Source organism: Phycodurus eques, chromosome 4 (genome assembly GCF_024500275.1).
Source record: "Phycodurus eques isolate BA_2022a chromosome 4, UOR_Pequ_1.1, whole genome shotgun sequence".
Classification (NCBI taxonomy): Eukaryota; Metazoa; Chordata; class Actinopteri; order Syngnathiformes; family Syngnathidae; genus Phycodurus; species Phycodurus eques.
Window position 1 is genome coordinate 20,680,793 of NC_084528.1, and position 22,349 is coordinate 20,703,141.

Sequence of the window (22,349 nt, forward strand, 5' to 3'; positions counted from 1 at the left end):
GTATACCTGGGTTATACTGCTCCCTGGTGGTAGCCTAAGGCAGCACACACCAGATGGAGCGGCACATGAATTAATCATGAAGCACAAACTTGCTTAATTCTGTACATTGTATTTAATTTTGTCATTCCTATGTTTTAAAGAAGTAATATATTATAAAGTGTTATTGTTCTTATTAAAAAAAAACCATTATAAAAACTTTTTTTTTAATTGGATAAATGGCATTTCAATTCATTTCAATAGGGAAATACGTGATACGAGTGTTTGAGTTACGAGCGTGGTTGCTCAGCAAATAAAATCGTATGTCAAGGCATCACTGTATACAAGTATTGCTTTGACGCCATCTTGTGACATCTTCATGCCTCGGAACTATGTTGAATTGAGTTGAGTTTTATTTAACCAAAAGCAGTGCTTAGCCGCTTACTGCGTCATCTATAACCAATCATAAAACTTACCTGGGGACTGTCATTCATTTGCACATTTTCGCCATTTACTGTACCCTATAGTCTGTTACAGAAAATAAGTATCTTAGCTTCTCCAATGCTTGTTTGTGTTGTGAATTCTCATAATGCAGATTCCCTTCATGCAGTTGCTCTACCTAAAACAAAAAAAATACAGACGGTCCAAATGATGTGACATTAAAAATAAAGATTTTAAGCATATCTAAATTGACTGCTGCAGCTCAAAGGACAGTTTAAAATGTTTCTCAAAGGCACCACCCCAGTACAAATAGTCACAGTTTGGGACCCAATTGAATTGTTACATATCAACAGGAATAAGGAGTATGGATTAACATTTGTTTACATACAGTATTTGGTTTAGCACATCAGTTCAATCCTGCTCCAAGCAAGGCAAATCTTCAGGACAAGTGCAACTAACTACCTCCTCTCCAAAATAGGAGAATATACTTTAGGCCTCCGTACATACCAAGACACCTTCAGGGTTAATACTCCTCCCCATCCAAAACAAAAATTGTGCTTTAGTACAACAAGGACCAAAAGATAAATACACAGTGAACCCCCATAATAACATGGATTTGTAAGCGATCTTTTTTTTTTTTTTAATGGGTTTTTACAATATACAGGTCCGAATTTAGACTTGTGCACTTTTGATGTAGTATCACATTCTACAGCTGCACAATATGCCAGCCAATATGCAGCAAAATTAAGAGCAAGAAGAATACCGAATACAACCCCAATTCCATTGAAGTTGGGACGTTATCTTAAACATAAATAAAAACAGAACACAATAATTTGCAAATCATGTTCAACCTATATTAAATTGAATACTCTACAAAGACAATATATTTAATGTTCAAACTGATAAACTATTGTTTTTAGCAAATAATCATTAAATTAGAATTTTATGGCTGCAACACGTTCCAAAAAAGCTCGGACAAGTTCATGTTTACCACTGTGTTACAACACCTTTTCTTTTAACATTCAATAAACGTTTGGGAACTGAGGACACTAATTGTTGAAGCTTTGTAGGTGGAATTCTTTCCCATTCTTGCTTGATGTACAGCTTCAGCTTTTCAACAGTACCAGGGTCTCCGTTGTCGTATTTTACGCTTTATAATGTGCCACATATTTACAATCGGAGACAGGTCTGGACTGCAGGCAGGCCAGTCTAGTACCCGCACTCCCTTACTACGAAGCCACGCTGTTGTAACACGTGCAGAATGTCTTGCTGAAATAAGCAGGGGCGGCAATGAAAAAGACGTTGCTTGGATGGCAGCAAATGTTTCTCCAAAACCTGTTTGTATCTTGCAGCATTAATGGTGCTTTCACAGATGTGTAAGTTACCCATGCCATTGGCACGAACAACCCCATACCATCACAGATGCTGGCTTTTGGACTTTGCGTCAATAACAGTCTGGATGGTTCTTTTCCTCTTTGGCCCGGTGGACACGACGTCCACAATTTCCAAAAACAATATGTGGACTCGTCGGACCACAGAACACCTTTCCACTTTGCATCAGTCCATCTTAGATAAGCTCGGGCCTAGAGAAGCCGGCGGCGTTTCTGGGTGTCGTTGATAAATGCTTTTGCTTTGCATAGTAGAGTTTCAAGTTGCACTTACGGATGTAGCGCCGAAATGTATTTACTGACATTGGCACCATTAATGCTGAAAGGTACGTACCGGTTTTGGAGAAACATGTGCTGCCATCCAAGCAACATCGTTTTCATGGACGCCCTGCTTATTTCAGCAAGTCAATCCCAAACCACATTCTGCACGTGTTACAACAGCGTGGCTTCGTAGTAAAAGAGTGTGGGTACTAGACTGGCCTGCCTGCAGTCCAGGTCTGTCCCCCATTGAAAATGTGTGGCGCATTATGAAGCGTAAAATATGACCATGGAGACCCTGGACGGTTGAACAGCTGAAGTTATACATCAAGCAAGAATGGGAAAGCTTCAACAATTCGTGTCATCAGTTCCCAAACGTTTATTGAATGTTTTTAAAAGAAAAGGTGATGTAACACAGTGGTAAACATGAACTTGAACAGCCATAAAATTCTAAGTTAATGATTATTTGCTAAAAATGATAAAGTTTATCAGTTTGAACATTAAATATCTTGTCTTTGTAGTGTATTCAATTAAATATAGGTTGTACATGATTTGCAAATCATTGTATTCTGTTTTTATTTATGTTTAACACAACGTCCCAACTTCATTGGAATTGGGGTTGTATATGTATTACAATGTTGTATTCTCTTTTTGTGTGTGTTGCTGCTCCATGTATGTTAAAGTCAGTCAGTCATTCAGTCAGTCACATTTATTTAAAGATTTATAATTACCAGAACATCTATGGCAATTTCCATTAACCCATCTATGGCAATACACATTATATGATAGCAATAAGATAGCAGGGTTTTCTTACACAAAATTATAGGGTTTGGTTGAACATTCTAATTCTCTTTTATAAATCAGTTTTACAGTTAATTAACTAAAAGTGACAAATAAACAACTTGAAGTAAGCGCGCTTTGGCTTACCTTCATTTCCTCATAGTGATGTTATACGATAATCTCATTTCTTGGCAGCAAGAGAAGGAGGTAAGGAATACTTGTCTGTGTGTTTTGATACGTTTATGTGTATTTTAATATATTTAAATATGTTTACAGCATGTGGGAGGGGTAAAACTATTTTTAAAAATGTAAGTTTTTTTTATATCTCAGATTTTCACCTATCACGGGTGTATCTGGAATGTATCCCCCACGATAAACAGGGATTCACTGTTCATTATACTGAAAGAATTAAAAAATGAAAGAAGATGTCACAATCATGCTATGTTTCTGCATACTGTACAAAACAAAAACAGAGCAGACAGTCATTACATGGAAAAGCTTGAAACGGCTGCTCGTTCATCGCTGTTTCTCCATGTAATTGATGTCTAAAAAACACAAGCAACCTTCCCAAAATATACAGTATACTGTCCATACTTACCATATAAAATAATGATGAGAAATCAACATAATACTGAGATACATTCCTGGAGTTTACCTAGGAGGATACACTACCATTCGTTGCATACAAATTCATCTGAAACACCTCCAACGAGGTGGTCGACTGGAAATGCAGTTGCAAGTCACAGCCACCATGGGATGCTGTTGTTCTGCTGTGGTAGTGATGGGCCAGTTTGGGACTTAGCAGACTAAAGTTTTCAATGATTTTGAAAGATTGCCAGGCCCAATCAGACAACAAGGTCAGTCTAGAATCATTCCAAAGCTGTTTTGTAGCTTTGTCTTCCTGTCATTTTCTCAATTGAAGTGGAGGTGGTCTGACAGTCTCCTGTTTGATGCAACAGGGCACTTGGGCTCTGGGTCAGGCTCTTCCCCAGAAGAAATGGGCTGCAGAGCCACTTCGTTCTCATAGCAGAATGATGAGGGTGAGCTCTTTAAGTATTTCAGTTCCGCAAGCTCTTTAGCGCTACACAAAGGCGTGTTTGGGATTTCGTATGTCCGATGGAAGAATGAGTAGTCCACCTGGAAAAATGGATAAAAAGAACATGTAGCTTAGAGATGTGGCCCATTTTTTGCTTTTTTTATCTGGGCCTGGGACAGGCAGTGGCTGGGTATTGGGGCACTATGGTCCTTACCTCGTAGCAGTCGTTCTTCTCAAAGAGGACAGGTTCAAAACGATATCCCCACTGGATTTCCGAAGCCAGATAGGAACTGCGGCATTGCGTGGTCATTGCTGTGGCCTCCACCATACCCTCCAGTATCACCACCACCTCCAGTTCCGTGTCACTTTTCAGGGTCTTGCGGTCCATCTCGAAGAAAGGCGACTCGTCGTTGATCTCGTGGACGATTGTGACGGGCGAGACCAAGAATATCCGGTCGGTGCCAGTGTCAAAACCAACATTGATGTCCAAGTTGTCCAGCGGAAGGAACTCTCCTTCTGGTGTCACCCTGGACTGTTGCGAAGGTGGGAATCGAGAGGGGGGGGTGGGGGGGGGGGGGGGGTGATGAAAATAGTAGATAGAACCATTACGGGATGCAGGTGAGGTTTAAGTTAAACATTTGAACATCCATTTTCTATATCACCAACATTGGATATAAAAAGTATACACACCCCTGCTCTAACACCAGGTGTTTGTGATTTAAAAAAAACGAGACCAAGATAAATCATTTCAAAACTTTAAAAATATTTTTAAAGAAAATGAAAATAAACAACTGAGATAATGTGGTTGCAGAAGTGTGAGGACCCTCTCACAACTGGGATGGGCTGTAATCAGAATTAACCAACCACATTCAAACTCATTAAATGAGATGTTTAATGACAGTAGACACACACCTGCCACTTAATTTAACATTTAAAGTTCCTTCTGATAAACTCCAACTAAATTTCAGCTGCCCTTATGGGGTGCCGTTTGTAAAGCGGCTCGCTCTGAAAATAACAGCAACATTTTGTCACATTTAGTCTGAAAACTGGGTTAAAGAAAACTTGTGTGAATTTTTAAGTCACTTTTCTGCACATTTAGAACTATATTTGTCAACTCTAGTGTTAAATCCAAATATTAAATGTTGCACCTAAATCATGAATTTAAATGTTAAATGTGCATTTAAAAATAAATAATAATTCTAAATGTTAAATATATATCTAAATATAAATCTTAAATCTAAATGTTAAATATACAGTGTTCCCTCGCGACTTCGCGCTTCACATTTTGCGGCTTCAGTGCTTTGGGGGTTTTTCCAAAATATTCATAAACAAATTTAAAAAATGTTTTTTTTAATAAAAAAAAATAAAAAATACACCCATATCGGCAGTCACCTTGCGGAAAGACGCATTGTTTCATGTTGATGTGCGCAAGAGAAGGTTTCCCTGCATGCCTGTACATGTCTGCACTGTACGGGCACTCACGCGCCACTATAAGGTGCGTAATTGGTTCCCGGCGCGACATCGACCAATGAGAGCACGAGCGGATTTATCCCATGAGCTGATTGGCTGCGCATCATCGCAGCCTCACCCAGCATCTTCCATTGCTGTGTCTCACCAGTTTCGTCCACGCTGTTGTGTTCGCAATAACTTTTTTTGTTTAAGCGATATTTTTTTGATTAGTTAAGCAAGCCCTTACTGCCGAAACGCTGTGCCCCTGCGAAAGCTTCCTCCGGGGGCGCCCAAGAGGAAGTAGAAGATGATGAAAAAGCGAAAAAGTGAAACACCAACACAAGCCTCTTCGCGTCTCTCAGAAATCAATGTTGATGAATGTTAGTTACTGTATAATAGATTTTAGAATTAAAGATTTAAGTAAATATGTGTACTGTTGTAATCTTTGTCTCAAATATGTAAAGTATAAATACTGTTCACATATTTTAAACATTCTGGTACCCACATACACATCCACGAAAATTTTTCACCTTTCGCGGGGGGTTCTGGTCCCCATTAACCGCGAAAAACGAGGGAACACGAGGGAATATCTAAATCTTAATGTTAATTCTAAATTTTAAATATATATGTAAATAATAAATGCTAAATCTAAATGTTAAAACTATATCTGAATGTGAAGTACATTTAATAAATGTTAAATCTAAATCTAAATGTTAAATCTATATCTAAATGTTGAATGTAAATGTTTACTATATAGCTAAATGTTATAAATAAAAATGTTTAATATATATCTAAATGTTAAATCTAAATGTGAAATGTTAAATCCAAAGGTGAAATATATATCTAAATGTAAATGTTAAAGCTAAATGTTTCTGGTGTAACTAAATATTTAGCTAAAATGCAAATCTAAACTGCCGACAGGCGGAAGTACCAATATAAAAGCTCGACGTCGGAGTGTGTCTATAGTCCAGCCAAAAAATAACATAAAAAGCATCTTACCTGGGGAAATGGACTCTTCGACACAGATCATAGTTATAATAACTACATGAAATAACAAACACGTTTGGAGAAACTTTATTTGACATGTACTTTTAGTGTTTAGCCGTCACTTTTAAGAACGGCTGGAGGATTTAGGACCTGTGGGAGCCTTGGCCGTCCACCTCCACGTCCACCTTAGTGCCTTGGCCGTCCACCTCCACCGGGTGGCAGGCACCGGGTGGCAGGTGGACAGCCAAGGCACTAAAAGTACACGTCAAATAAAGTTTCCCCAAACGTGTTTGTTATTTCATGTAGTTATTATAACGTTGATCTGTGTCCAAGAGTCCATTTCCCCAGAAAGGATGCTTTTTATGTTATTTTCTTTGGGACTATAGACACACTCTGACGTTGAGCTTTTTTTTTGGTACTTCCGCCTGTCGGCAGTTTAGATTTGTATTTTTGCTAAATATTTAGTTCCACCAGAAACATTTAGCTTTAACATTTATATTTAGATATGTATTTAACATTTAGAATTGGTCTTCACAGTTAGATACAGTTTTAACATTTAGATATATATTTCACATTTAGATTTAACATTTAGATTTAGCATTTATCATTTACATATATCCATCCATCCATTTTCTGAGCCGCTTCTCCTCACTAGGGTCGCGGGCGTGCTGGAGCCTATCCCAGCTATCATCGGGCAGGAGGCGGGGTACACTCTGAACTGGTTGCCAGCCAATCGCAGGGCACATACAAACAAACAACCATTCGCATTCACATTCACAACTATGGGCAATTTAGAGTCGTCAATTAACCTACCATGCATGTTTTTGGGATGTGGGAGGAAACTGGAGTGCCCGGAGAAAACCCACGCAAGCACAGGGAGAACATGCAAACTCCACACAGGCGGGGCCGGGGATTTGAACCCCGGTCCTCAGAACTGTGAGGCAGACGCTCTAACCACATATATTAACATATTTGACAAATATAGTTCTAAATGTGCAGAAAACTGACTCTTGAAAATTCACACCAGTTTTTAAACACTGTTTGAGACTAAATGTGACAAAATTATTATTATTATATTATTGTTATTTTCAGAGCGAGCCAGTTTACAAATGGCACCCCATATGCCTTACTAGTCTTTTCCTGACATTTTTTCATTTCTAGCGGAAGCCTGAAGGTCTTGTGCTGAAACTGTATGCTATTTGGAATGGTTCATAATTCCCTCCAGGCCTCCATCAATAGCCCCAAAGCATGCTGTTGCCACCACCGCGCGTCACTCAAGGTATGGTGTTCTATTAGTGATGAGCAATTTTGTGTTTGTGTACCTTTTGAAATGATGGCTAAAAGGGCTAACCTTAGTTTTAGAATTGTGGAAAAAAATCATTTGAAATCCTCCAAATGCATGTGGGAAAATATGTTATGGTCCATAAAAACCAAGGTTAACTTTTCATATCACATAAACCAAGCATTTGAACACGGGTGTGTCGACTTTAATATCCACTGCATCTTTATTAGGGTTGACCGGTTGCCAGCCAGTCACGGGGCAAATACAGACAAAGAATCATTCACACTACATTCACACATCTTTGGACAATTTTGACTCTTCAATGAACCTAATATGCATGTTTTTGGAATATGGGAAATAGCCAGAGTACCTGGAGAAATCCACACAAGCAGAGGTAGAACATGCAAACTCCACACCGGAAGACCGGAGCCCGGATTCAAACAACTTCGAGGCGGATGTGCTAAGCTCTCGTACACCGTGCCAACAACATTTGCAATCATATCACATTTATTTGCAATAATCAAATACCGTGAAGTCTCATCACTGAACTCTCGCTACCGAATCATATCCACTCACAGTATTTACAATTGTATTTGTTTGATCCTCAAAAACCTAATCCCATCTGCCCTTTTCTCTTTGCTATGATATTAAGAGAGATCACATTTACTACCTTCACAGATAAATGTGGAGGCATCCCACTCGCATGTAACACTTCTCACAGTGAGTTAGAGTTAGGTTTAAATGTGGTACAAGGAATCAGGGGGTTAGTTTAAATATAAGAACACAGAGAAAAATGAGTTGACAAGGGACAATTGTGAAGTAATAGTGGGCAAATTAATCCATGGTAAATCTTCCTGACCCCCAAAGGGAGAATAAAACAAGCTCTCATTAACTTCAGACCACAGGCCAGATGGTCTCAGCACTCTGTTTGTCACTCGCATTTATCTCTACTGCAAACATCCACAGCAGCATCTAATGTATTCATACCGTGTTGAACTTTTCTGTTGGCTGTTGAACTACCCAAGGTTCTTTTTTCCCCCTCAAGACATATTTGTCATTTTAATTAAGACAAATAGAGAAAATACTAATTCCATATATCCTCAAATAGTGACCATCCCCGTAATTGGCTCTGTGCATACTGACACATTCCATTTCCCATCATAAAAAGGGATTGCAACTGTAATTATCTCACCTAATATACACTGTTGTTCCCACACAGAGATTAAGCGTTAACTGCAATGCCCAGTTTAACACAGTTGCTAACCAAAACAGCAGCAAGTCTCTCAGATGAATTGGACAAGTGTAGAGTCCTGCTACGTGTTGTAAATGAGTTCCCTGAGCACTATTAAACATGATCTATCATCTATGCGTAGAGGGCAGCTAACAACGATTAACATTCCAGTAGACGATGTGATGGGTCCACAATGTGTTTGTGTTTCAGGGAATTTCTACTATCTCATTTGGTCTGACCAGTCTATCTTGTTTCTCTTCTACAGTCTTCCTATTTTTTTCTAATGCACCAGTAACATTGTTTGTACAAATAGAGGCCTTCCCATCAGAGTTGAGTCTGATATCAAATATCCATCCATGTATCCATTTTCTATATTGTTTGTCCTCATTGGAGTCATGGGTGAACTGGGGCTTCTCCCAGCTGACATGACCATTCACATCCAGAACCTTCCAACTACCCACAGGACAAAATTAGGAACTAGCGACGATAAGGCCGATGTACTAACCACTATACCAGCATGGTACCTTTGAGGTCATAAATAGGGCATTTTCTCTTCATTTTGCTTCCATTTTACATTACTGTGCACCCTGCTGTTCACGGTGGATAGGGACCGACCCCTGCAGTCAATAGCGAAAATCCACGAGTGAGACGCCCCCGGAATGGTTTATAATTGCCTAAAGATCCCACAAAATTGTGGCAAAGCACTACATGAAGCTCTTCAACTCACTTCAACATACTGTAGTTCCTTGTCCTCAAGATGCCACAAGATGGCAGAAAGCAATACTTTTATTGATATGGCCTGGGCAAAAAAAAAAAAAAGGGGAATAGCTAAGTTTTTCAGAAAATAATGGATAGGTTACCCCAATGAAAAAAAAAAAATAACGAATAATGTAATTCACATTTTTTTTGTGTCGTAAAACCTATCCTCTGTTATTCGCTGAAAATCTCATCCATGAATGCTGTCACTTCAAACAGCGAGGTTTGCGTTTGTTTGTGTATTTCATAATTTATTTTTTTGTAGCATTCTGAGTATATGAATTGATAAATCCATTTCAATACTGCATATTCAGTAGAATGTATTTTTAATTAGTAATTAATTTGACACCATTTAGTAATAAATTATTTGAAGCAACAAAAAAATTGAAGGGCCACTTGAGAACCGAAAGAGATTACTAATTCAGTGAGATTAGTGTTGGTGATGAGGTCTGCAGATTGTACAAGGAAGTCTTCGCTGAAGTTGTCCGCAAACAAGCGGGTCGACATGATCTTGAGGATAGCAGCATTGAAGAAGATAAATGACTCTGTGCAAGAGTGACTGGTTAAAATCCTGGCTCAGACTGTCCGCATGTCGAAGTGCCCTTGGGCAAGACACTGAACCCTAATTCGCTCCCAGTGGGCCTGGCAGAGCCTTGCATGGCAGCAGTCGCCCACTGGTGTATGAATCTGTGTGTGAATGGGTGAATATGAGGCTTTTTAAAGGGCTTTGGGCACTGTGATAGTGTAGATAAAGCACTATATACAGTAAGTGTAGTCCATTTACCATTTAAAGGTAAGGGGTTAGTTAGCTCAAGAGGCTGTAGTTCTAGTACACTCACCTGCAATAATTTTTTTAAAATTTTTAATTCAGTCAAATTCTATAGTTATGTCAAAATCTTGGACTTATCTGTTTTGTGAACAAAATTATGTTCTTACTGTTACCTGGTTATGCATTTAAATGACATCAAATACCTATTTGAAAGATCTTTATCCAAATAAGTCTCTTAATTGATTAATACATATGAATTTAGTATCACTGAAATAAAAATGATTTGCTTCAACCTGGAACCAGAAATAAATAAATTCACCCAAAACTTTAGCTGTCTGTTTTTGCATTTGAACTTTTTAGTTATGTAACATGGGTTTATGTTTGCGTACATGCAAGATGCATGCTGTTAGTGTTTTATGGCCCTTTCTCGTTTTTAACTCAACAACAACTCAACAAGTTTGAAATGCAGGTGGGTCGGGGGGCATTATTTTTCACAACAACTCAACAAGTTTGAAGTGCGGTGGGGGGGCATTATTTGTCATTGTTTTCGGAGCAGGGCTCTGTCCCTCTCCCCCGTGAACAGCAGGGTTTCACTGTTCAGTCATTATTGATCTCCTGTCACTTACCTTTAACAGTTGTGCTCGGACATGCGCCTCTACCAGGTGACTCTTGCGCAGGTTTCCAACTCTCCACATCATGCACAGTTTTCCATCCCTGAGAGCCACCACGGCTGTTTCTGAGAAGACCAGAGTTTCGTTGCGCTTCTTGGGCTTGGCGATCTTTGCCATGACTGCCCCGATGATGAAGGCGTCAATAATGCAGCCCACAATGCACTGCAAAACGACCGCCACCACCGCCAGGGGACATTGTTCGGTCACGCTTCGGAATCCGTAACCGATGGATGTCTGCGTCTCCAAGGAGAAGAGAAAGGCCGCCATGAAGCTGTTCACTTGGAAGAAGCACGGCTCCTCCACCGCCGCCGCCGCCCCCTCTCTGTCACTCGAGGGGCCGGTGATGGGGATGAGGCGAACGGAAAGGTCCCCATGCGCAGAAGCAATGAGCCAGAAGGCAAATCCAAAGAGCAGCCAAGAGAGAAGAAAGGAGAGAGTGAAGATGACCAGCATCCAGCGCCAGCGGATGTCCACGCAGGTGGTGAAGAGGTCACTGAGGTACCGCTGGCCCCTCTCGCTCATGTTGACAAAGGTAACGTTGCAGCGTCCGTCCTTGCCCACAAAGCGCTTCCGGGGCCGGCGGCCTGCACGCTTGGTGCGCCAGCGTTGCGTAGTGGAGGGGGAAGAAAGGGAATTCCGGTCTGAGGTTGACTGGCCTTCCCCTCTTCCTCCTTCACTACTTCCTCTTCCCCTCATCAGGTCTGAGCACATTGCCCCCATTCTCTCCCCGCCTTCTCCTCCCGCTGACTCTCCTGTGCTACTCTGCCTCCGTGCATCGCTGTGAAGAGGTAGGGACATGCCATTGATGGCATGGGTCAGGGAGGGGCTGCTTGGGGTTCCAGAACCAGTTGGGCTACCTCCTGCCTGAGCAGTGTCTGCTGCACTCTGTGCCAGCCTCATGACCTCCTCCTCCTCTACTGGCCCATCCACCACAGCACTAAATCGCCGTTTCACACGTGCTGCGCCCATCAGGCTCTCTCAAGTGTCACTTTTGTTCAATGTGACACAATCAAGTTGTGCGATATAGTAACAATGGTGTCAGTCGTCCTAAAATAAAAAATAATCAGAATCCATAGTGTCCCATTGCAATAGGAGAACTCCCTTCAAACTCATTGGTCAGTTACATGTTGCAGGTGTCCTTCTTATGTCGTTTGCAAGAACAATCCTTTCATTGGTAGATCACACAGGAAAACTGGTTTCATGAAGTACATCCTCAGGTGTGTTCATGGAAGAACAGTGGCCAGAAATTGAAGCAAAATCAAAAACAATGACGGTAGTGGTAACTCGGCATATATCTAGAGGTAAGAATTGATGTGCGAGGAATGGAAGGGCTGGATTGACCTCAACAGGCATGAAAAAGCATGCAGGATTTGCTCAGTTTAAAGAAATAAAATGGAAGACAATCTTAGGCACAATTTGACAAAGGCTATGCATATATCCGGCAAACATATTGGGCATCGGTGCATATACTGGAAACAGACAAATACTGGGGGAGATATGATAAAATAATATCTTAACATGCAGATGAAAAGAAAAAAAAAACATGCCGTTTCTTACGATAAAGTTCTTCAGTTTCATAACCCCTTGGTAGTGGCTTGCCAAAAGAAAAAAAACAGCACATTGAAGACATTAAATACTCAACTCATGTTACTAAATCAACTAACAAATCCGTTTCAGCTCATTTAAGTTCTGTTAAAACTGACAGCTACATTTAGAAGTCAAGAACAATGTCACATAGAGGGCCCAAGTAAAAGAAGTTTGATAGCCATCTCTTCTTGAGCCATCACGTTACAGCTTTAACAACTTCACATTTTGTCTTCAACAGTCTCCATAGCTGCCTGACTGCCATTGTGAATTCACTGAAGGTTATTACATTATACAAGAAATCAAATGGAACAGTTGTCTAAACCCAACCAGACATACCTCATTTAAAGCTCAGCGTCAATGCCGAGATATCGCCTAAGCCTGATCAGATACAAAAGAAAAAAAATAACAGAGCGATTACTTTGTACTTGAATTCGGCATTAATCATGTTAGTTGGACGATTTATGCAAAGGAAAAAGGTAAGTACACAGGTCACCTGAAGATGTCTTTTAGTTTTCTGCGGGTCAAGTCAAGAAGATGGTTTTAAAGTTTTGAGTCTTGAGTGGCTAAGAGGGTAAGTGTCAGTGGCTTTGAGAAATTCAGTCTTAAATCAGATTCCTGTTTTCAACAAGCTCTCGGAAGGCCACCTGAACATCAGAATTTCTGGCAAAGTGAAGTAAATAAGGAAAGATTTCAAAATAAACAAGCATCAATAACATGGGATTATGCAAGCATATCTAACAATCAAAACATGTAGAATTACCTTTTACCTTTTAGAATTACCATTTACCTTGTATAGTAATTTCCTGATCACTTTACAGAGTCCTGATAAGTTTAAAGACTTTGCAACATGAAATCCTTTGGACAAAAACAAACACTTAAATTCAACACCTTAATAGAAGCTACTGATATATTTGTATATACGCAGGTGTATCCGTGTGATTCCTGCATCGTACTACAACAAATGAAAATGAGGAAAAAGATCCCTCCTGAAATGGGAAGTGACATATGGGTTCATCTTCGTCGGTGTGTTGACTTTCCCTTCTGATACATGTTCAGTAAAAAGACTGAGTGCTCGGTTGCTCCGGAGAAAAAAATCAGAAGAGAAAACAATGCCGAATATGCATTATTTTTCCTTTTCTGGGTTGTTGAAGGTTGTCTCTTTTCTCTCGCTTTACACAAGGATGCACGTGTCTAACACAATGCCAGACCTTAAAAAACATGAGAAACATAGAATGATGATTAATGACAGTAACCCATGGTGCATTATCCTACTGAAGAGAAAGCAATCTGAAGGTAGGTGTCAGTTGAATACTTGTAAAACTGCTCTTGTGTGCAGTATTTCAAGAGTAACTACGCTGCAGTACAGTATATAAATCTAAAGAAAATTGCAAAAAGAAGCTTGGCTTTTGCCATAATCGGGCTCTATGCAGCTAGCAGAACTGTTGATAACATTGGATGAGCACTTCAGTTAATCGTTATACCTTCTCTAGGCCCATAAAACAAACTAGCTGCAGTAAAACCTACATCCAAATGGGCATGTGACTCACTGGTTGGATAGAATATGGTTGTAAATTGCAGACTACCGGTATGGGCAACCACAACATACATTTTCCTTGAACAACTCCACAACGTTTTATAGTCAATGGTCATTGCAAAAACAGATGATCAGACTCCTACCGTGAATGCAGTCTTCTGTTGTTGTTTTTTTACAGTCAGTCTTATCTCAACAACATCATACAGATGTCAGTTATTGTCTGTGAGCCTGGGAGGAGAATCAAATAACAAAACAATGTAGTTTTCATCATTCATTATACACTACATTTACACGACTCAGCACAAGATGTATATCTGAACATGTACAGTACAATCATGCATATCATAAGGGTCCAGTATATTAAAAAAATAACTACTCTTATGAGTATTTAAAACACATGGGCTTTCTTTAGAGGTCTATGAAAAGAAAGCCGCAGATTGAAACCAGTGATTCTCAAAGTGTAGTAGCCGGGCTACCTCTAGTAGTTTGTGAAAGAGTCACTAAATTGAATGTTCAAACTGTACATAATGTTACAATGGGTTAAACTTTTCTTCGTTTTTTTCCCCCGTTTTTTTAAAATCCCAATATATTTGTTAAGTTCAGTTGTATTTAACTTTTAATTACAATACAATTACATTTAATCTTCAAGAATTGTCTGTTTTCAAGCATTTGTTTTTGTTCAATTATTGTTTAGCTTTTATGTGCAATACATTTTAATTTAATAATTATTTAGATACTTTTTTTAAGGGTAGCACAGCCCTAAATTAATGAGGCTTACATATAACTAAGTGTGTATTTCCTTTCTCTGACAAAGGCTCAAAGCAGAGAGTTCTGACCTTGATGGCTGCACTGCACTTGAGCCCAACACTGGTCTGCTATTTCCATTACTGGGTCTCAAGAGTGTCGCTGGACGACCGATGACAGTTAGCTGGAGGATGTGATTATGGAAATGCAAGAGTGTGTGTTGTAATCGCCCATGTGTTGCCTTATCTTAACAAGGTAAAGTGGCTCGTGAAGGAATGTGCTGGGGTCACTTGTGACGTCCGCCACTGAACGAATATCAATTCACACTCCTAAAAGTAACTGATGAAGGCTGACAGATGTGACAACAGTATAGCGCAAACATCTCTTTCTAGTGTGAGAGAGACTGACAGATCCCACAAGGGAAATTCAACAGTTAAGGTGTCATACTTTATAATACAATTCATTGCTGTTTGTTAATGTATGTTGTTTTAGTGGGAAGAGGACGATGTGTAATTGCAGCCATCATTTCGTGAGTGGAGTATTATCACTGCTCTTGGCCAGTGTGGCAACAGACAATGTGAAAGGGTACCCTTAATAAAGGTGCCATATTTCACCAAACCAACTTTTTCTAGTATTTGGGATGTAATATTGGCTGTATGGTGCCTCAGTAAACATGTGAAATATGAATTAAAATCGTCCACGCATTCCTGAGTTCCGGACGTTTTTCTGCCGACAGGCCTGAAATCAGGTCGTTTGAATTTTTCGAGCTTATCTATGTCACTAGCGAAGATCTCCGCCTACCTCGCTGCTCCCGAGCCAGCGCTGTCAACATAAGAAACACATATGCTCTGTGTGCATCTTCAACACGAAGACAACCAATCAGAGGAAAGTCGGCGGTCTTAATATATAGACAAAGCGGATACAAAACTGGGTCAAACAGAAGTAACTGTTAGAGGGGCCTTTTTGGGACACTCGTATGACAAAACCAAGGTGTTTTTTGAAATGCAATTGACACTTTTATACCATGTTAGAGAGTCAATCTATGCAGGTCTAAATAGCCAAAATATGGGCCTTTTAAATGCAGAATGACCTGGTGATAACTGCTGGTGACTTAAATATCTCTGCAGAGATCATCTCTGCCTGTGCCTTGATCAACTTCACCAAAATCGCGTTAGACCAGAGGTCGACCTCGCGCCACTATTTAGACGTGGTCTGAGCAGGTGTAAATTTAGATTGACTTGATGCCACCAAATTGTCACTCCACTTGGACACACCCAGCTTGGCGCAGACTGGGCTGCCAAATTGGCAAAAACTTGCAGTGAACCTTGCGCTTGCACGGAAATCAGGACACGCCGGCATTTGTGCCCCACAGCAATTATAGTCGTTTGTGTAGTTTTATGCCGTATCAGAGTACTATTTTTTTTGTGCCAATGAGCCCCCTCTCCTACTATAAACGCTCTCCTTGACCGCCTCTTGTGCCTTCAAATCCCTCTGATTAGCTGTCATTATTTGGGTGTTATGTGGATGGATTACAGTTGCAGGGGACTGATCAAATTGTAGTGTGAGTTACTGAATATGCTACACTTACTCTCAGTGGTTATGTGTACAATGTTTTTTCTGTTTCTGGCACTATAATTTTCACATCATATTAAGTTTCATGCTTTTAGTAGGTGTAGACTCATCAATAATGTTCTCCCAATGTTACAACGTCAAACCAAACCGACCCACGACGATAAAAATATGTGCACATCGATACTTTGCTATTGATCGGTGGTAGTTAGAAACCAGGACACAGATTAGAACACTCTGTCACATAACTCTCTTTACTCGGGCCTGCTTGCTTTGTAGCTCTTGCATAGAATTTGAAATAGCTTTACAAAGGACATTTGGGTAATACCTAATATACATAAAGATATAACACATGCAAGACATAATTGCCTTTTAAAACAAATACATGACATGCCAACCACTTAGTGTCCCTTTGTTTTAAGGCAGTTTGATCAATAACTGCTAGTGCAGTTCCATTCCCCAGCAGCTTTTTGTGATAGAGGAGAGGGTATGTTGTATTAGGTAAAACAATGTGAGCTCTGAACCCTGCACGCACACACACCCTAATTTCATGGCCGACAATAAGCAGATGCGTGTGCTTATCTTGGCAGCCAGTCTCATTCTGTCTAATTGAAACTCCTCCGCTTCTTTCTTCCGTCGGGCGCGTGCAAAGCTGGAGGTCATCGTGTGATGACGACCAAATGTTAATCTGGGTGAGAGCTAAGAATGCTGCAGGCTACCAATTAAGAAAAATACTTGGAACGCAACAATAAACAATCAGCACTGCCCGTACCGCTTAATCCACACAAGGGTCAGGGGCGTGCTGGAGCCTATCCCAGCTATCTTCGGGCGAGAGGCAGCGTACACCCTGAACTGGTCGCCAGCCAATCGCAGGGCACATATAACAAACAACCATTCGCGCACACATGCACACCTACGGGCAATTTAGAGTCTTCAATCAACCTACCACGCATGTTTTTGGGATGTGGTAGGAAACCGGAGTGCCCGGAGAAAACCCACGCAGGTATGGGGAGAACATGCAAAACCCACACAGGCGGAATACAATCTTACACTAGGGCTGGACAATTTGTATTTATTTATATTTTTCCCAACTGTTTATTGCCTAATTTTTCTGATGAAAAAACATATTTTCACTGTGTCAGTCATTGCATGCCCGTCTTTGCAGATGTGTAGGCTACTGCTTGCACTGAAAACATGGCTGTAAACAGAGAGGAGCTACTTTAAAAAAAAAGAAAAGTCAGTGTTGCAGAGTTAGTGACTTTTCCGACCCCTCTCACAATTATTTTTCAAAAAAGTTTTTTTTTGTAAATGCAAAGGGGAAAAAATCGATTACAATCGAGATTTTGCCCAGTCCTACAATCTGTGTACAATCAGTGGTACCTTGATTTACAAGTCTCCCAACTTGCAAGTTTTTCAATTTACGAGCCTTTTTAAAAATTCTTTATTTATGTTACAGGAAAGCTTCACCCGCAGACTAACAGGCTAACTCCACTCCAGCTCCTGACAACCCTCACTAGGCCACGCCCCTTAAAGTCACACATCCAACACACAAATACTACATATATGAACAATACTAGGGTACATGCGCGACCAACTTCCACGTTCAGCAAAACAGGTCAAAGCACTTCCTTCCAGCACAGGTAAATGGTGGAACCCTATAGGTAGGAGACGGTACAAAGCACCCGTAGGAACTTTAAACCTCTGCAATGTCTTTTGTTTTACACAAGATGTCTTCAAGAGCTACCAAAATGACAACATCCCATATTTAGGCTTTGTTTCTGTTTACATATACCATATTATATTTGTATAAATCAATTACATACATGTATTTAACTTTTGTCTGAAGACACCAGCCATAAAGAAAATAAAATTTTAGCAAGTTCGGCTTCAAACCATCATGTCATAAACCCGTAGTTATGCTTGTTATCGTAGCATAAAGAGGTCCGCTAAGCTATTTTCTGGGTTTGGTTACTTGACGTTTTGCAGATAGGAGACTATACTTTCTGCCAGGCCCCAGTATAGTGAATTTAGTGTGTTTATTTCATGTTTCTTGCATAAATTAGGTTGTTCTCTTCATCTTCGCAGAAAATCTGTCAATGTCAAGCATGTTTCTCACCAAAATCTCATAATATAGTATAATAAATAATAGTATAAAAGTTGTGTACTTAAATATTTGCATGCCACAGTTTTACATGACTTCTGATTTTAAATAAAATGTATTGTTAGCAACAATCAATTGAAGGGCAATTGTGTATAAGTAATAATATAATGAGGTGACTATACATTAATATGGTTCTCTTCATCATAATGGCCCTATGAGGGTTTGACACCCCTACCTTAGCAAGAACATACGGTACCTTTGGTTTTCTCAGCAGAATCACTCAGTTGTCATGAATATGTGTCAGAATAATGAAACTCTGAGGTCTTATTATAAGTGGCCAAACATTTGCCCACATACCAGTGCAAAGATGAGTCTCTTAAATTGTGTTTCCTTCAATGTATATATGTCATTATGGATTAACTGCCCCTTAAAAAAAAATGTTTTTAAATAAAAACAAAAATTATGCTTTCAATGACGTTACTACCAGTGTTTTGTCTTTCTTCACTGAAGGCTGAAACTTGCTATTTGTAGAATAAATGCTCACACTTATGTTTCCTAAATCGTAATTTTCATCATATTTGTGTAGTTGAATGTTGTCAACATGTCCACTCCGTCATAGTCAAATATCGATTGCTATAAAAACCTTTCAGAAATTCAAAATATATTTGTTACGGTACACAGACATCTCTGTAACGGAATTACGTTGCTAAGTAAAGGTCCACCATGTGCTCATAAAATGCTTACTTTACCTAAAAATGTCTACTTTGTCATTGTCCAGCTTGTCAACAACATGACATATTTTGCTGTTTGCATGTACATTGTCTGCTTGCAGTTTAGGAAGCTTGACCAATATGCATTTCTAACAGCATTAATATCTACTGATTACAAAGAATATGAAGTTTAATGGAAGAATGGAGACGTCTCAAAGACACCTTGTGCTGATAATGACTCATACAACGGTAGTACGCTACCTGCTAAATGACAAATGGGCTGTTCAAATGGTGACGAGACTTGAATTAATTTTTCTTAATGTTAAAAGCAACTCCAGTATGAAAAGAAACCACCCTTGTCGGTCAAAGTGAACATTCTGGTACTGTTTTCAGCGGTACATAAAGCTACTTCTTATATTTTAAATGATATTTTCTTGTCATAGCATGCTAACTAACCAATGAACAATCTAAATGTATCAATAAGCATCACTAACGGCTCAATAGTGCAATTTTAACACTTTACAAAAGTTACATGTACATTATGACAACGTTTTAAGCCATGAAGAACTTTCACTCACCAAATGTCTCCTTTGGCGACCTCACATGATATCTTTTGCCCAATTTGAAAGAGTTTGGAGAAAGGTGATGATTTGCAGGAGCTCGCTCGAGCTGCGTACTCGCGTCAACTGTCGTCGTGCACTCACGTGTGTGCGTGCGTGCTCCCCAGGCGCTCTGGCCCCTGGCGAGTGCACGTGCCGCTGCCACTGACCTTGTCACACAATCCTGATTCATTCAAATAGTAAATGATTGCATGTGGAGAGGAAGTCAGAAATAAGAATATTAAAACAATTACAACATGTTAAATGCATATTTTAACACTCTAAGACATTTTTATACCACAACATTTTTGTTTGCTTTTTTGTTGCATTTGGTGACAGGAGTAGATTTAACTTCTTCCATGTTTCCTCAGTATGTTAATACCAGTAAAGACAATTTTAATTGCCAATTTTAACTGCACATGTACTCTTTGTGTGGGAGAGCCAAAGTGAGGGAGACAGAGAGAAACTGATTTTGTGTTTGCACTTTGCTCTTAATCTGATTTAATCTCAGTCAAGACGTCGCGGTGGTGCCAACATGTGTCCTATGTGGAAATAAGCATCAGATGGCTCAAGGAGCGAAACAGCTGCTGCAACAAGCACATACCTTTGTATGTCACTCACACAACGTTTGAAAAATGTAAAGCGTTTTACGCAACTCATTACGGCGGATGTCAATCAATGCAGATTATATGCCACAAGGCAGACTATCATTTTATATTACGTAAATGTGCGTGTTTGTGATTGAGCTGTGGAAAACAGTGGGGGTGTGGTTTAGAGGTTGTGAGCCACAGAGGGAGGAGTATGTAAGAGAGCATGATGGTGGCGATGATGATGATGTCAAATTTACCAGAAGGATATGGCTGAGTCCATCCTGACTGCATGCATCCATGCTTGGTAGCATTTAGAGCAGCGATTCCCAGTGTTCTATACAAACTCCCAAGAGTGGTGAAAAAACTAAATTAAGTGTTCAAACTGTGCATAATAACTGAATAAGTGAAGGCATGATGTGTTTGTAACTCCCTATATTTAAGTGCAGTGTTTATTTATGAACACTTGATCTTAGTACGCTACTGTATTTTAATGTTGATCATTATGGTGGTACTTGGTGTGAAATTTCTTGAGAACCACTGCACTAACTTCTTTAAAAAAAAATACAAAAATAAAAAATAAATTTCTAAGTGACCTTACATTTTTGAACAGTAATGAGAGCGAATGGCTGTTTCTATGTGCCTTGCAAATGGCCGGCGACCAGTTCAGGGTGTACCCCGCCTCTCGCCCGAAGATAGCTGGGATAGGCTCCAGAATGCCAGCGACCCTAGTGAGGATAAGCGGTACAGAAAATGGATGGATGGATGGATGGATAGTATCTATCTATATGTACAGAATGACATCATGCATTCTGTTCAGTTTTGTGTGACTATGGACGTTAGACTTTAGAGGTTGCTCCGTAATAAGTCTACTTTCTGGTTTAATGAGCCTCATTTGGGTGTGTAAAACGCTGTGACCTCAAACAATGAGAAATTTGTTCATCGAGGAAAGAACTTTCCATTTGTATTGTACGACTGGTAATGAGGCACGAAACCACCAGCAGTTCTCAAAGCTCAAGCGCTCGCCACTGAGCCAACATTTCCACTGTTTAAGTCATACACGGGTTACTACCATACTGTGGCTATAAAATGATTCATTTGATGCACAGCAGTCAGTGGGAAAGCTGACGTAAACTTAACTTTTTGACAAAAGAGACCCCTGGAAGAGACCAAGATCACCCCTTTGTGTTGGCAGACTTAATCAGTGATTCACTGCATGATGACGCCATTATTATTTTGGGCTGCAATAACCTAGACAAGCCACCAGTGGGCAGATTCAAACAATTTTTGTCCCAGAGCGCGAGAAGCCTCATGTCAGTGGAAGACCAAGTTTTGATTCTAAGCAGACAATTAGCTGATTGGCTAGAGGCTATACACCTGGTTCTTGCACCTGATTACAAGCCCCATTTAAAATCAACATTTGTGTCGACACCCTAGGCATACAACTTCACACCTCGGGGTGTTTTACAACTCCACGGACCTGAAACAATCCAAGGTTGACTTGATGGAAACTTTTTATTGCAATCACCTAGGGGGGAAAGTAGCTTGCAACATGTGGATTTGTGAACATGAATACCAACTATTAGTCACTTTACAACCTTCTTAATTAGGCTCTTATTATACCTTTTCTAAAGCGGGGTCCACACACTCAACACAACCAGTTGCTGCTCTTCAGTGGTATCTTGACTTGTTTAATTTGTTCCATCACCAAGCTTGGAAATCAATTTACTCGTACGGTATCTCAAACCATTTCTCCCATTGAAATGTAATCTGTTCCAGTGGTCCAAAAAAATCCCTCTGTAAATAATAGAAGATTAGCCTGTTCAGAAAACAGCAGGGTCAGAATTGACTCTACTGATAATTACTTGCATAACCATTGCTCTTGTGTTGTAAA

General features: G+C 39.9%; 1 protein-coding gene across 6 annotated transcripts; it reads right to left on the minus strand.

The window, feature by feature from the left end:
* Positions 1-2,358: 2,358 nt before the first annotated feature.
* kcnj14 (potassium inwardly rectifying channel subfamily J member 14) lies at positions 2,359-19,955 on the minus strand. Of its 6 annotated transcripts, XM_061674572.1 has the most exons (7): positions 19,848-19,955; positions 14,289-14,373; positions 13,105-13,819; positions 12,948-12,989; positions 10,980-12,618; positions 4,094-4,411; positions 2,359-3,980 (listed from the first exon to the last, which is right to left on the minus strand). In XM_061674572.1, exons 5-7 carry the CDS (start codon positions 11,991-11,993, stop codon positions 3,756-3,758), a joined length of 1,557 nt encoding a protein of 518 aa, XP_061530556.1. In that variant the 5' UTR covers positions 11,994-12,618; positions 12,948-12,989; positions 13,105-13,819; positions 14,289-14,373; positions 19,848-19,955; the 3' UTR covers positions 2,359-3,755. The 6 variants fall into 6 exon arrangements, with proteins under 6 accessions (XP_061530556.1, XP_061530554.1, XP_061530555.1 ...); XM_061674570.1 differs by having other exon boundaries at positions 10,980-13,271; positions 13,399-13,819; XM_061674571.1 differs by having other exon boundaries at positions 10,980-12,989.
* Between the last annotated feature and the right edge of the window lie 2,394 nt (positions 19,956-22,349).